At 39.9% G+C, this 13,884-nt stretch overlaps 2 protein-coding genes across 5 annotated transcripts in view; one reads left to right on the plus strand and one right to left on the minus strand.

The window, feature by feature from the left end:
• Positions 1 to 1,125: 1,125 nt before the first annotated feature.
• On the plus strand, positions 1,126 to 10,180 carry LOC125027922 (trypsin-3-like). The gene is made up of 8 exons (XM_047617073.1): positions 1,126 to 1,259; positions 1,466 to 1,653; positions 2,488 to 2,627; positions 2,884 to 3,161; positions 4,157 to 4,291; positions 4,956 to 5,180; positions 6,853 to 7,004; positions 7,307 to 10,180. Exons 2-8 carry the CDS (start codon positions 1,562 to 1,564, stop codon positions 7,428 to 7,430), a joined length of 1,146 nt encoding a protein of 381 aa, XP_047473029.1. The 5' UTR covers positions 1,126 to 1,259; positions 1,466 to 1,561; the 3' UTR covers positions 7,431 to 10,180.
• LOC125027921 (1-acyl-sn-glycerol-3-phosphate acyltransferase epsilon-like) overlaps positions 9,410 to 13,884 on the minus strand; it is a 13,184-nt gene continuing 8,709 nt past the window's right edge. For all 4 annotated transcript variants that reach the window (XM_047617072.1, XM_047617069.1, XM_047617071.1 and 1 more), the window contains 3 exons: positions 13,136 to 13,289; positions 12,742 to 12,865; positions 9,410 to 12,370 (listed from right to left, as the gene is read on the minus strand). In XM_047617072.1, coding sequence (XP_047473028.1) covers positions 12,136 to 12,370; positions 12,742 to 12,865; positions 13,136 to 13,289 — 513 coding nt within the window. In that variant the 3' untranslated portion in view covers positions 9,410 to 12,135. The remainder of the gene's footprint in view (positions 12,371 to 12,741; positions 12,866 to 13,135; positions 13,290 to 13,884) is intronic.

The following is a 13,884-nucleotide window of genomic DNA, read 5'->3' on the forward strand; positions in this document are numbered from 1 at the left end:
CCTCCTTCTTCCTTCCTTCTCCTTCTCTTTCTCTTTCTCTTTCTCCTCCTGTTCCTCCTATTCCTCCTGTTCCTCCTATTCCTCCTATTCCTCCTCCTCCTCCTCCTCCTCCTCCTTCTCCTTCTCCTCCTTCTCCTCCTCCTCCTCCTCCTCCTCCTCCTCCTCCTCCTCCTCCTCCTCCTCCCCCTCCCCCTCCTCCTCCTCCTCCTCCTCCTCCTCCTCCTCCTCCTCCTCCTCCCCCTCCTCCTCCCCCTCCCCCCTCCTCCTCCCCCTCCTCCTCCTCCTCCTCCTCCCCATCCTTCTCCTCCTCCTCCTCTTCCTCCTCCACTTCCACCTCCACCTCCTCCTCCCCCCACTTTTTCTCAAGCTCAAGCAATAAACAAACAATAAAAAACAAAAGTAAATTGAAAAAGAACTGACCCAGGATCTGCCTTCTTCCGCAGCCCAACGAAATCCACGGGGCCACAGAGGGCAGAAACAGACGCCCACACCACGGGGCTCATTATCTCACCGTGGCTCCAGGTAAGTGGCTCTCTCCTCTGGGTCTTGTTCTTCCCCTCTTTAGTTTTTTTTCTCTCTATTTTTTTTTTTTTTCCCATTTTATATTTTAGGTATTTCCTACGCAAAGTCTTATTTGTGAGGTGGTTTCCCCATCCATGAGCCTACTTCGGTGCCCTCTCACCCGTAGTCCTACTTAGGGGCCTTGTTAACAAAAGTCCTACTTAGGGACCCTCGCTCCTAAATCGCTTCTTAAGGGTCCTCCTGCCCATAGCCATACTTAAGGGCTCTTTCCCCTATTCAGGGGTCCTCTTATCGAAAGCCCTACTTAAGGGCTTCCCACCCATAGTTCTAGTGAAGAGCCTTTCCACCCTAACCCTACTTAGGGGCCCTTGCTCCTAAATCGCTACTTAAGGGCCCAACTCAAGGGCTCTTCCGTCCTAGCAATACTTAGGGATCCTCGCTCCTTAAGGGCCCTCCCACCCATAGCCCTACTTTGTGGCTCTCTCACCTAAAATCCGAAACAGTTCTTTAGACATCCCTCTCCCGCAGAATCCAGCAGCAAATCGCGCGCAGTGCTGGACACCGGGTCGGGTTCCGGAGCCACGCGTGTCAGCAGCGGTCTGCCCGGTGACCTGGCTGACCTGCAGGGCGGCCTGTACTCCCAGTGGACGAAGTGGTCGCGTTGTTCCCGACGCTGCAGGCAGAGACGCCAGAGGTCGTGTCGGGTACCTGCCGTGTGTGGCACAGCGCTCCTCAAGGTATGTGGTCGGGGTTGGTTTTAATGAGATATGTTGCCCGTAATAGAAGTTCCAATTGCTTTATTTTGCTTTTTGCTCGATACATAGGCGTAAATGCAAACGTAAACACATGCGTAAAACAAACACACACGCGAGCGCGCGCAAATACCTTCCTCCTTTCACCCCGACGCCCCACACTTATTCCGACGTCGCCTCCGGCCCTTCAGGAGGAGAGGAGCTGCCGCGGCGGGAGGTGCTCGGGGCGCCGTCCCTTCCACATCATCAAGCCTGAGGAATTCACGCGACAGCCTCCGCGAAACGACATGAGGGTCCTTCTCAACTTCAACTCTATGTTCTACACGAAGTGGTCCCGCTGGTCCGCCTGCAGCAGGTCGTGTCTGACCAGGAGATACAGGTCGGTGCTGGCGAGGAGAAAGAGGCCTGTGATTTCAACACACACACACACACACACACACACACACGTATATGTATATATATATATATATATATATATATATATATATATATATGTATATATATATATATATGTATATATATATTTATATACTTATGTGTGTGAGTGTGTGTATGGATGCGTGTGTATATATATAAGTATATATATATATATATATATATATATATATATATATATATGTATATATATATATATATGTGTGTGTGTGTGTGTGTGTGTGTGTGTGTGTGTGTATTTAGCTATCTATCTATCTATATATATACACACACATTTATATATATACATACATACATATATATATATATATATATATATATATATATATATATATATATATATAAGTAGACCCATGGATAGTTCTTCCATGTGTGTAAGCGGTTTGTTATTATAAACAGCATATGTATGCATGAATTTACGGAAACATATATATCTAGAGCTCTATCTAGATATTTAGGGGCCCAGGGGGCTTGGTCCATAGAGGGGTCCCCTATATTGAAGCTTGATCTAAAAATTATACATTTATCTACGTCTTTAAACCTATGTAAAAGATATAAAAGATAATAAATTTGAATAAATTACTGTGTAAAAGATGAAAAAAATTAATAAATGGCTGTGTTGGTTACTGGTTCATCCGATGAGGAACTCTTGAGTAGTTCGAAACGTAACGATTCAATTTCACTTCTTATCGTGACCTTTTCCTTTTTGTACAAACCCTTACGTTCTTCCACCTCCAAATTAAAATCCTTTTCTCTCTCATGAATCTCCTTTCGCTAGATCCTGCAAATACCCTCTCTTCTGCGGCGGAAGTGTGGTTAACGAAGAGGCCTATTGCTACGTGGAAGGCTCCCTCTGCGAGAAGTGGTACCGAAGGAGCCGCTATCATCCGCGAAAACACCAGACGACCGGGAATAACGGTGAGGGAAAGAGATGGCGAGAATTTTTGGTTTATTTTGTTTTATTGGTTTAGTTATTTATGTATTTATTTGTTGTTTGGTCTTGAAGAGATACTGAGGACGAAAAAAATGGGGGGGGTAGAAGGATCTTTTGATAATGTAGCTGGTTGACTTATAGTTTACTTGTCTACATTATTATCTGTATGTTATTTGTTATATATTTAATACTGTTATCACGTATTAACTTCTGAGCTTCCTCATTATCTTCCCCCACCAGACGAGGACGGTGAAAACACCCTATCTACCTCGTCCTCGCCCCCCTCTTCGTCGACTTCTCGATACTCCCCCTCGAGGTCCACCTCCTCCTCTCCCTACTCCTCGTCCTCGTCCTCCGCGTCGTCTGCACTGAGCAGGTGGACCGAGGAGAGGACGCTTCCCCGTGAGTGCGGCGTGAGTAATGTGACGACGCCGGGGTGGAACTTGAGGATCATCGGAGGACGAGAGGCTCAGAGGGGCAAGTGGCCGTGGCAGGTCGTGATCCTCAACCGATATCAGGTCAGGAGGTCGTTGCGTTTGTTGGTGGGGGGAAGGAAGCTTTTTGTGGCGTCTCTCACTGATTCTGTGTCTCTGGCTGTCTGTCTGGCTCTGTTTCTTTCTCTCTCTCTCTCTCTCTCTCTCTCTCTCTCTCTCTCTCTCTCTCTCTCTCTCTCTCTCTCTCTCTCTCTCTCTCTCTCTCTCTCTCTCTCTCTCCCTCTCTCCCTCTCCCTCTCCCTCTCCCTCTCCCTCTCCCTCTCTCTCTCTCTCTCTCTCTCTCTCTCTCTCTCTCTCTCTCTCTCTCTCTCTCTCTCTCTCTCTCTCTCTCTCTCTCTCTCTCTCCCTCCCTCCCTCTCTCCCTCTCTCCCTCTCTCTCTTTCTCTTTCTCTCTCTCTCTCATTCTCTCTCTCTCATTCTCTCTCTCTCATTCTCTCTCTCTCTCTCTCTCTCTCTCTCTCTCTCTCTCTCTCCCTCTCTCTCTCTCTCTCTCTCTCTCTCTCTCTCTCTCTCTTTCTCTATCTGCATATACATATATAGATTGATATTTTTCTTCTTCGTCTTCTTCTCCACAGTCGGGAAAAAGAATATAATTTTTTATACATGATTTATGTTCTGTTTCGTTTTTGCTATTTGGAATGGAGGGTTAGAACCTTTATTTCAATGAAGAAACTTGCCTCGATATAGTGATATCACTTTTATATATAAGTTACACAAGAGCACTGAACGGAATATTTATACTGTAAGTAAATGACGTAATAATGTAATTGTAGCGGCAGTAATGAAATATAAAATGATACAAAATATAAAAATAACAATAACAACATCAATTGTTAATAAATTTAGGACAAACAGTGACAAACAAATGGTAATATAAATAGTAGACAAACAGAGACACAGAGAGAAATCTAAAAGAGACAGACAGACATAAAATTAGAAACAGGATTTGAACCACTCGTGAAATCCAACCACATTCAACCATACTCACGCCCCCCCCCCCCCCTTTACCCAAAATACAGGAAGCCTTCTGCGGGGGAACGCTGGTCGGGTCGCGGTGGGTGCTGACGGCGGCTCACTGCGTCAGGAGGAAGCTCTTCGTCCGCCTCGGAGAACACGACCTGGCTCTGAGAGAGGGCGCTGAAGTGGAATATAAGGTCAGTTTTGTGCGAGGGATTAAAATAATTATAATAATGATAATAATAAGGATGATGATAATAATAGCAGTAGTAGTAGTAGTAGTAATAATGATGACATTAATAATAATAATGATAATAATAATAATAATAATAATAATAATAATAATAATAATAATAATAATAATAGTAATAATGATAATAATTATAACAATGATAATAATAATAATAATAATAATAATAATAATAATAATAATGATAGTAATAATAATAATAATAGTAATGATAATGATAATGACAATAATAATAATAATAATAATAATAGTAATAATAATAATAATGATAATGAGAATGAGAATGAGAATGACAATAATGATAATAATAATGACAATAATAATAATAATAATACACATACATATAGAGAGAAGGTGATTAAATATATGGCAGGATGATTGGGTAGGAGTCTTTGCAGACCTTGAGTGATAGACAACAGATGAATAAATAAATCAGTCAGAATTGGCTGATTTTATTGAAGATATAATATCTGGTCCTCCTCCAGTTACTAGCATATAAACAAGTATGATAACATCCAGACAACCCTTGCCCTTAAACCCCCACGACAGTAGACGATTCTTAGCAGAACTTCACCACCCCTTCATCAACCAGACCTTGTCCTCCCCCACAGGTTTCAAGGACCGTCATACACCCGAAGTACGACTCGACGACCGTGGACAACGACGTGGCTCTCCTGCAGCTGCCAGAACCGGTCTCCATGAACTCTCGCATAGCCCCAGCCTGCCTTCCTGAACAAGGGGCCAACTTACCCGTGGGAGACAAGTGCACGATCATTGGCTGGGGAAAGGAGAGGAACACCCACTTCTTCGGAACGGATGTCCTACACGAAGCTGAGGTAGTAGTGGTGGTGAGGGAGAGGAAGAGAGAGATAGGAGGGAGAGGGGGAGAGACGGAGAGGATGGGAGAGGGTAGTTATGAAGAGAGGGAGAGGATGGGAGAGGAAGAGAGAGGTAGGAGGGAGAGGGGAGGAGAGGGAGAGGAAAAGAGAGATAGGAGGGAGAGGGGGAGAGACGGAGAGGATGGGAGAGGGAGGTTGGGAAGAGAGGGAGAGGATGGGAGAGGAAGAGAGAGGTAGGAGGGAGAGGGGAGGAGAGGGAGAGGAAGAGAGAGGTAGGAGGGAGAGGGGAGGAGAGGGAGAGGAAGAGAGAGATAGGAGGGAGAAGGGGAGAGACGGAGAGGAAGGGAGAGGGAGGGTGGGAAGAGAGGGAGAGGGAAGGAGAGGGAGAGGAAGAGAGAGATATAGGAGGGAGAGGGGAGGAGAGGGAGACGATGGGACAGGAAGGATGGGAAGGAGAGGGAGAGGATGGGGCAAGGAGAGAGGGAGGGAGGATTGGAGAGAGAGAAAGGAGGGAGTAAGAGAAAGAGAGAGATATGAGGGAGAGGAAAGGAGATGAAGTAGATAGGAGAGGGAAGGAAGGAGAGAGAGGGAGAGATAGGATGGAGGGGGAGGGGGGAAATGGGGGAGGATTGGGGAGAAGGAAGGAGAGGGAGAGCGGGGATAAGATGAAAGGAGGGAGAAGAAGGAGATAGTGGGAGGGATAGAAGGCGGAAGGGAAGAAGGGAGAGTGAGGGAGGATGGGAGGGAGAGGAAGGGAGAGGGAGGGAGGAAGGGAGGAACAGGGATGGAGGGAAGGAAGGAAGGAGAGCGAGAAAGAGAGAGAGTGAGAGAGAGACAGAGAGGCAGAGAGAGAGAGAAAGAGAAAGAGGAAAAGAAAGAGAGTAAGAGAGAACGAGATAAAAAAAAGAAGGGGAGGGAGAGATAAAATATAAAAAAAAGAAGGGAAGGGAGAGAAAAAATATAGCAAAGAAGTAGAGGACAAGTAAAAAAAAACAAAATCATGGGGATGGGCAGATAATAACTACTGGAAACCAGATAAATGATATACCAAAGAAAGAGAGGGAGACACATACGGCACAGACATACAGGCGCAAACAAGGCGATGGCACATTCTTTCACATAATATAAAAATAAAACTTACAATTTTCATAATGAAGCAAGTATATTCACACGACATGAACAGCACACTATAATGATCTATTTCAAGAGCATTATTATGCATTTACGAATATCTGTTAATCGCATTTCTGAAGGAGGAAGGAAGAGAGAGAGAGAGAACTCATCCAACAATGGACCCTGTCTAGCAGGTACTGGCATAAAAAAAATATCTTGCTTCAAATGCCTTCGTTGTGATCAGCCCTCACGTGTTCAAGCTTTTATTCTGTGTTTCTTGTGTTGTCACCCAGGTCTTTTTCAGTCGGAAAATAATGACTCAGTAGTTGATTCAGTCAGTGGAATAGCAGATATGGTATTGTTGATGAAGAGAATACACAGTGCATGTTAATAGCAGTTGGCTTCTTATGTAGATCATTCAGTAAAATAATTGACAAGATATGGTTTTGTTGATAAAGAAAATACACATATTAATAGCAGTTGGCTTTATTCCACATTGTCAGTTTACCGTAATATATTTGTTTCTTTCTTTTTTCTCTCCCTCGGTAACTTTTAGGTTCCCATCATCGCCAGCAAAGCATGTGAGACTGTATATGAGGACTACTACATTACTTCCAACATGTTCTGCGCAGGATATCTGAAGGGCAGAGTGGATTCCTGCGCGGGAGACTCAGGAGGTCCTCTGCTGTGCCAGAGACATGGCCGTTGGTAAGAATCGCACGCTGTAAACAGTAGTGAGAAAACCTGCCATGTTGCTTAGATTCTTAACCATGCGTAGGATTTATGTTGAGCAAATTGCAAGTAGAGCAACGAAGGGAAGAATAAGAAGACACACGAAAATGCCGGAGGCCATTTCCTTTTACTGGAGAAGCAGTAAAGCGAAAAGGCTTTTGGCACATTCGTGTATTTTGACCTTTCCTTCGTTGTCCTATTTGCAATTCTGAACCATACATGTCATAATTAAACTGTATTAATTTCTTAACAATCTAAACATTATTTTCCCTCTGCAGGTACATATATGGAATAACTTCCTTTGGCGAGGGATGTGGAAAGAAAGGCAAGTTTGGCATCTACGCTCGAGTGTCGAATTACCGCCATTGGATACAGTCTGTCGTCGCCAGTCCCGACCTCTGAAGTGTACATTAAAAGTTAGGGTTTTTTAGTAATTCATTATTCTGCTGAAATCATATACCGTTTACTTCAGTGCATTGCGTATACGAGTATATGTGGTGGATGTATAAACGTAAAGACACGAGAAAGCTTGCATCACAACTGGCCTAGGCGGAAGGGTATGTATTGTACGGTATATGTATTTGTATAATACATCATTGATTCCACAAGAAAAGCATATAAAGTTTATACACATCGAACTGAAATCTTGCAACTAGAACATTCGAAAGGTATATGTCAGTTGCAAATACATCCGTAGTACGTATATGTGTGTATGCAAAAATATTTAACAGTGATATTGATGTCACTTTATGGTCATAGGGATCCCAAACTGTACTTTGAGTACAATGTAAAAGAAATATTTTTTTAAACAAATATTGTATATAATGTATGAAGCATTAATACGCGGTCACAAGGTAGACCATTGGTCATTTATGCTTGATTAAAGATATATATATTATCATTCCACAGACAATTCTGTTATGTTGTCAATTACATGTATATAATGCAGTATATATCGTATATGAGAACTAGTTTGTGCTTGTTAAGTTTGGTGTTTATGTTGAGGTTGTTTTCGGAATGGGAAAAGGTCAGTGGGTAAAGTGTCCAGCCTTAAACTTCTTCGGTAGTCAGTGCTTTGTCTAGGGAGAGTTTAGGCAATGGCACTGGTTTGAATTGCCTGTCATTCTCAGGGAGTAGATTCTACTTCATCCTTTAATTTCTTACCTTCTTATCTTTTGTGTAATTATTTTAACTTTTTTTTTTTCTATGCTATTGATCGTGCTTCTGTGCTTTGATCAAAGAATGGTAAGCATATGTTTTACGTACATTGTTTAGAACATGGAACAGGAAAATGTAATTCATTCGTTTTTTGCATTATGTGTGATCTTATGTTAACACAAGACACTGTTCTGGCTTGCTTTGCATGTTTTCTAAAAGACAGATAATGTTATGTTATGTTTTCTTTTTTTGGTTTGGATCACTGCTTGCTGCCACAGTAAGCTTGTTATGAAGTGTAGCTTCTATATAACACATTGTAGATATAGCATTATTATGCCCTTAAACAGTTATATTTTTGCATTATTGTGTGTATAATGTATTTATGTTTGTTAATAGAGGTTTTGTTCCTAATGTACTCCCAACGCAGTATCTTTCTTGTCCCTTGAACATTGTAATAAATGACACACATTTCCCTACAGTCAATTTTTAAAAAGAAATAAAAGTTTATACTTAAATACACCACTAGTTTCAGGTAGTTTTATGGGCATGCTCCAAGACTTAAAAGGCAATTGACTGTCATACCCTATGGTAACCTTATCAATTAAAATTAAAGGTCTATATGTTATATATATGGCCTGTATAACAGAACTACAGTAATTTAGATTATAAAGCTGCCTAGAACTCGGTTGGTAAGGATGAAACTTCTAACACCACTACTAATATACTTTCACCTAACATTATCTTCTGCATTGTCACTGATGACAAAAAAAAACCCCTACCTAAACATAATGAGTTGTTTTTTGTCTTTTTTTTTAATTAGAAGTTATGTATACTTAAATGATCATCTCTATTATTATAATATTGATTCCATGAATCATTCTTCATCCAAGTTCATTTGTTACTGTTACTCCATGTCTGTATACAGTAACAATAGCATAATGATTATCCAACTGGAATAATCCCTAACCCAAAAAAATTCTGACAGATATCAGAAGGTAATTGAAGACATAACAGATAATATTATTAATTCGGTCCCCGTGTGTAATTTGTACTCACACTGTTTAACCAATATCTATGCCATGTTATGAGATGAAAGAAAGCATGATTGCAAATTGATAAAAAAAAAGTTATTTTTATTACGTGACAGGAGTGATAAATATCATTAAAGATGCTGTCAGTGATTTAAGATGCTGGTAGTTATGGAATAAAGGAAAATATATACATATCAAAGTTAGTCTTATTGGTGTAACTCCGTACATAAAAAAAGTAAGTAAAAAAACAACAAAAAAACTGAAAACTTTCAGCCAAAATGCATTTTTGTTTACATTTACATATGCAAAGGCAATATAATACATGCAGACAGTTACAAAGGTCTATAAATGAAGATCCAGTGGTTCAAAAAACAAAAACAAATGAGGTATCCACAACAGTATCTGACAGCTGACAGTTATTCAGAAGTCACAGAAAACCTAGACTTCGTTTTTGTTTCTGTATTACACAATGAAGGGCATCCCTGGCTTGTGCCAGTTATGTGGGGCAAATGGTCGTAAATATGTAAATATCAATATTGTAACTGATTTTTGTACAAAATGGACATGTGTGTATTCTGGCATACATAGGTGTTCACTGAATTATTGATTGTATTAATGGTTAATTGACTGCCAGGCAGTATAACACAAGTGATAGTAATCAGCTTATGTTTTAAGAATTATTTGAACTTGTGACTTTAATGGATAATTGATTTCCTTACTGTGATTGAGAAATTTGCTGAAATAAGCAACATATCTACTTATTTTTAAGACATTTTGTTTCCCAATCTCGGAGTATTACAAGACGAGGGTTGTTGGTGGCTAGGTTTAGAACACAAAATAATGATATACTGATTTTTCTATTTCCAAATGTTTACTTTGCTTATGAGAATATATCCCAAGAATGAATTATATTTATTTGGTATCAGTATTTGTACTTTTTCATAATAAAGTAATTGTAACCTCCTTATTATGTTTCTGCGATAACCTAAACTATACAATAGAATTGCGGATTCACATTTTACCTTCAACATTATCTTTTGTCTCTTTTCTTGCGGTCTTATTATTAGGATAGGTAATATTAGCAAATTCAAATCCTTCAGATTCAATTTCCTTCAAAGTAATTCTTACCTGAATTGCTGTCCTGAATTTTTAGTTATTAATTTAACCTTCCCTCCCTTCCCTGTATCATTAAAGACCTCGTTGTTAATCAAGAATATATATGTATATGGTCTTGATGGATACTTTGAAGATTTTCATAGTTGATGTCAACTAGCAGAAATTTCAGTATCACAGTATGTAAGCATAACAAAATACTCTTATTTAACAGTTGTTGCTCCTCATAATGCAAAATGATTACCTTGATCCATCTTTCTCCACAAAGGGATGTTTGCAACTGAAAAGTGACCACAGTATTATATATTTTATTATTTTTTCTTTTTCTCTCTCTTTTTTTTTTTTTTTTGGAAAAATATGTTGCCCTAATACCAGTCTACATTGTACTTCTTAAATGTGCAGTAACCATACAATTAAAACAACACCACTGGCAGCATAAAAAAAGGAACATTGTCTAATTCTAAAAATCAATAATTTTTTTGTCCCCTTCACACCAAAAGACTTCTATAATACTACTGTATCTACAAAAAAAAAAAAGAAGAAATAAAATAATTTTACATAAACAAATTCACCAAAGAAGAATGAAAGAAAAAACAATGTGAGAAAGAGATAAAAAAAAAAAAAAAATGTAACAAAAAACATTACACCTCTACATAAGCTTTACATGCTGTAATTGTCACCACTTTCTCAAAGACATGCTACTTCCTTAAACACTTGTCTAATCTTTCAATTTCACAGTTATACAAGTGCATCCTGTGATAATCACTTTCCCAATGTTGATATGCAACAAAAAACAGCATTACATTATTGATTATATTAATTATTAACATAAATAATATTTTTGTTCACAAACACCCTAACCTCATGATGACAAAGTAATTTCCTTCAAGCATGGTTTAATAAGTAGAAGGGAAAACTATTGCCATGCAAAAAACATATTGAGCATCTATTTCTTGCAGAAAAAAATGTATATAATATCAAAGGATGGCAAATATCCATACATATACACACATTTGTGGGTGGGGATTGCACATATGTGTGTGCAGATAGAGATATGTATAACAGATTTTTCTCTTCCATTATTTCATTTTTTTCTGCCTTCCTTTTCAAGCAATATATCCATATTTCTGTATCTGATAATACAAATACTCCTGATTTACAACAGAAATATAATGGAGAATCAGTGTTTTAAAGAAATGATTATGAGGATTAGTCCAGTATACCATACATATATAGTGTACATGCAAGCTCATGCATGTACTTTTTCAGTTTGCTGGAATTAGCCATCAAAAACAAATCATCAATTATGAGAATATTTCTTTATTTCTGACAAGCTTCATTCACTATATGACAAAGAAATATCATGTTTTATCTACTGAAAGACTCCTAGATAATATACAATAATTACAATATGAACAGACATATGATAATCAAATGTGTCAATTTCTGTACTTTGTATCCAGTGAAACTGACTTGCATGTCATGAAAACCCATGTAATACTTCAAAAATCTGTCTGTGCACAACGGAAGATCTGAGATAAATGTTTCATTAATATACAAGTTTCCATTTACCACATTCTTTACATAAAAATCATTGGGATGGTCCATTACCACTATATATCCCAAAAATGATGCATTCATAACATCTCATCCAAGTATACACATAAAAACTGTTTCCTAATTAACTGTTTCACCCATAATGTGATTTCTTGAAACAGATCTGGAGGTGACCCTTACGCTGTTCCACTTTGTTCCTTTTGCCATTTGTCGTCACTTGGCAAGTTTTTCCCTCTTCAAAAACAGGCTTAACAAACATTACGAATGGCAAGCCACCCATACGAGCCAAGGCTTCCATAGACCAGTAAATTTATGTACATCTGCCTTCCAACTTTAGTACAGATGAATGGCACTGAGAGAACACTAAAGAACAGGAAGGAGGAGAGAGTCGACCAAAGACTTAGTGAAGACTTGTGGCCATTCAACAGCTTTTCAACCTTATTTCGCTTCTCATTATCCTGGGTGAAGAAGTTCTCAGCCAATCTGTTGAAAGTCCAATTGTCAGTTATGTATGCTGTTAATATGATGAAAATTCAACTTCAAAACTATAGGTCCACAAGGGAGAGATTACAAGCATGCATGAGAGAGTGCATGAGTGAATTAATAAGTGAGTGAGTGGGTACATGACTGAGTGAATTGATGATGATGATGATGATGATGATGATGATGATGATGATGATGATGATGATGATGATGATGATGATGATGATGATGATGATGATGATGATGATGATGATGATGATGATGATGATGATGATGATGATGATGATGATGATGATGATGATGATGATGATGATCTTACCCCCAACAACAATGGCAATAAAAATAACTGAATCATCTCCGGGAAAACTTACTCATCTTTCGTCCTATAAAGCTCCTGTAGCCATTTTCCGACTTCCTCCTCCTCCCTCGGCACCTCAGACATTGGGATGCGCCTGATGTGTACGTGAACCTTCTTGCACTTTCCCGTTAGGAACCCTAGTCGCAAAGACACAAAGAAACAAACAAATAAAAAACACATTTATAATTCTCCGACTTATGGTTATGCAGACCTCAAGCCGAGATCAACTTTTTATTTTCTTTTTGTCTTGTTATTTCTTTCTCTTTTGACTGTAATTCTCCTGCTTTGAACTTACACAAGAAATGAATATGTGTTATATAAATAATGGCTACCCCAAAATAAACGAAGCTTCTCAAGATACTTGCAAGGAGTTTTCTTAATAAGCATAACTGTACAATGAATCTTACCAACAAGCTGTGGAGCATTTCCTCTAATGCCTTGCTCGTCCACAGTCCCATCGTAGAACACAGAGACATCATATATGGCATCAATCTTATCATGTAACTGTTTGCTGACTAACCACATTCCTCGGGTTTTTGGGACCAAGTGATGCTTCAGCACCTGATAAAATTCAATTTCTTTTATTTCACTAATCAGTCATAACATTTCTGTAAAAATAATTTAATAAAAAGAGAGAGAGAGAGAGAATGTGAGTGAGTGAGTGAGTGAGTGAGTGAGTGAGTGAGTGAGTGAGTGAGTGAGTGAGTGAGTGAGTGAGTGAGTGAGTGAGTGAGTGAGTGAGAAAGAGGGAGGGAGAGAGGGAGGGAGGGAGGGAGGGAGGGAGGGAGGGAGGGAGGGAGGGAGGGAGGGAGGGAGGGAGGGAGGGAGGGAGAGAGAGAGAGAGAGAGAGAGAGAGAGAGAGAGAGAGAGAGAGAGAGAGAGAGAGAGAAAGAGAGAGAGAGAGAGAGAGGGAGAGAGGGAGAGAGGGAGAGAGGGAGAGAGGGAGAGAGGGAGAGAGGGAGGGAGAGAGGGAGGGAGGGAGGGAGGGAGGGAGGGAGGGAGGGAGGGAGGGAGGGAGGGAGGGAGGGAGGGAGGGAGGGAGGGAGAGAGGGAGAGAGGGAGAGAGGGGGGGGGAGAAAGAGAGAGAGAGAGAGAGAGAGAGAGAGAGAGAGAGAGAGAGAGAGAGAGAGAGAGAGAGAGAGAGAGAGAGAGAGAG

Source organism: Penaeus chinensis, chromosome 8 (genome assembly GCF_019202785.1).
Source record: "Penaeus chinensis breed Huanghai No. 1 chromosome 8, ASM1920278v2, whole genome shotgun sequence".
In the NCBI taxonomy this organism is placed as follows: Eukaryota; Metazoa; Arthropoda; class Malacostraca; order Decapoda; family Penaeidae; genus Penaeus; species Penaeus chinensis.

Bases quoted from the DNA above. Each gene is read 5' to 3' on its own strand.
- LOC125027922 (XM_047617073.1), top strand. From the start codon at position 1,562: ATGAGGGTCCTTCTCAACTTCAACTCTATGTTCTACACGAAGTGGTCC. The intron at 4,292-4,955 runs GTCAGTTTTGTG...CCTCCCCCACAG, and splicing joins GCGCTGAAGTGGAATATAAG to GTTTCAAGGACCGTCATACA. The intron at 5,181-6,852 runs GTAGTAGTGGTG...GGTAACTTTTAG, and splicing joins ATGTCCTACACGAAGCTGAG to GTTCCCATCATCGCCAGCAA.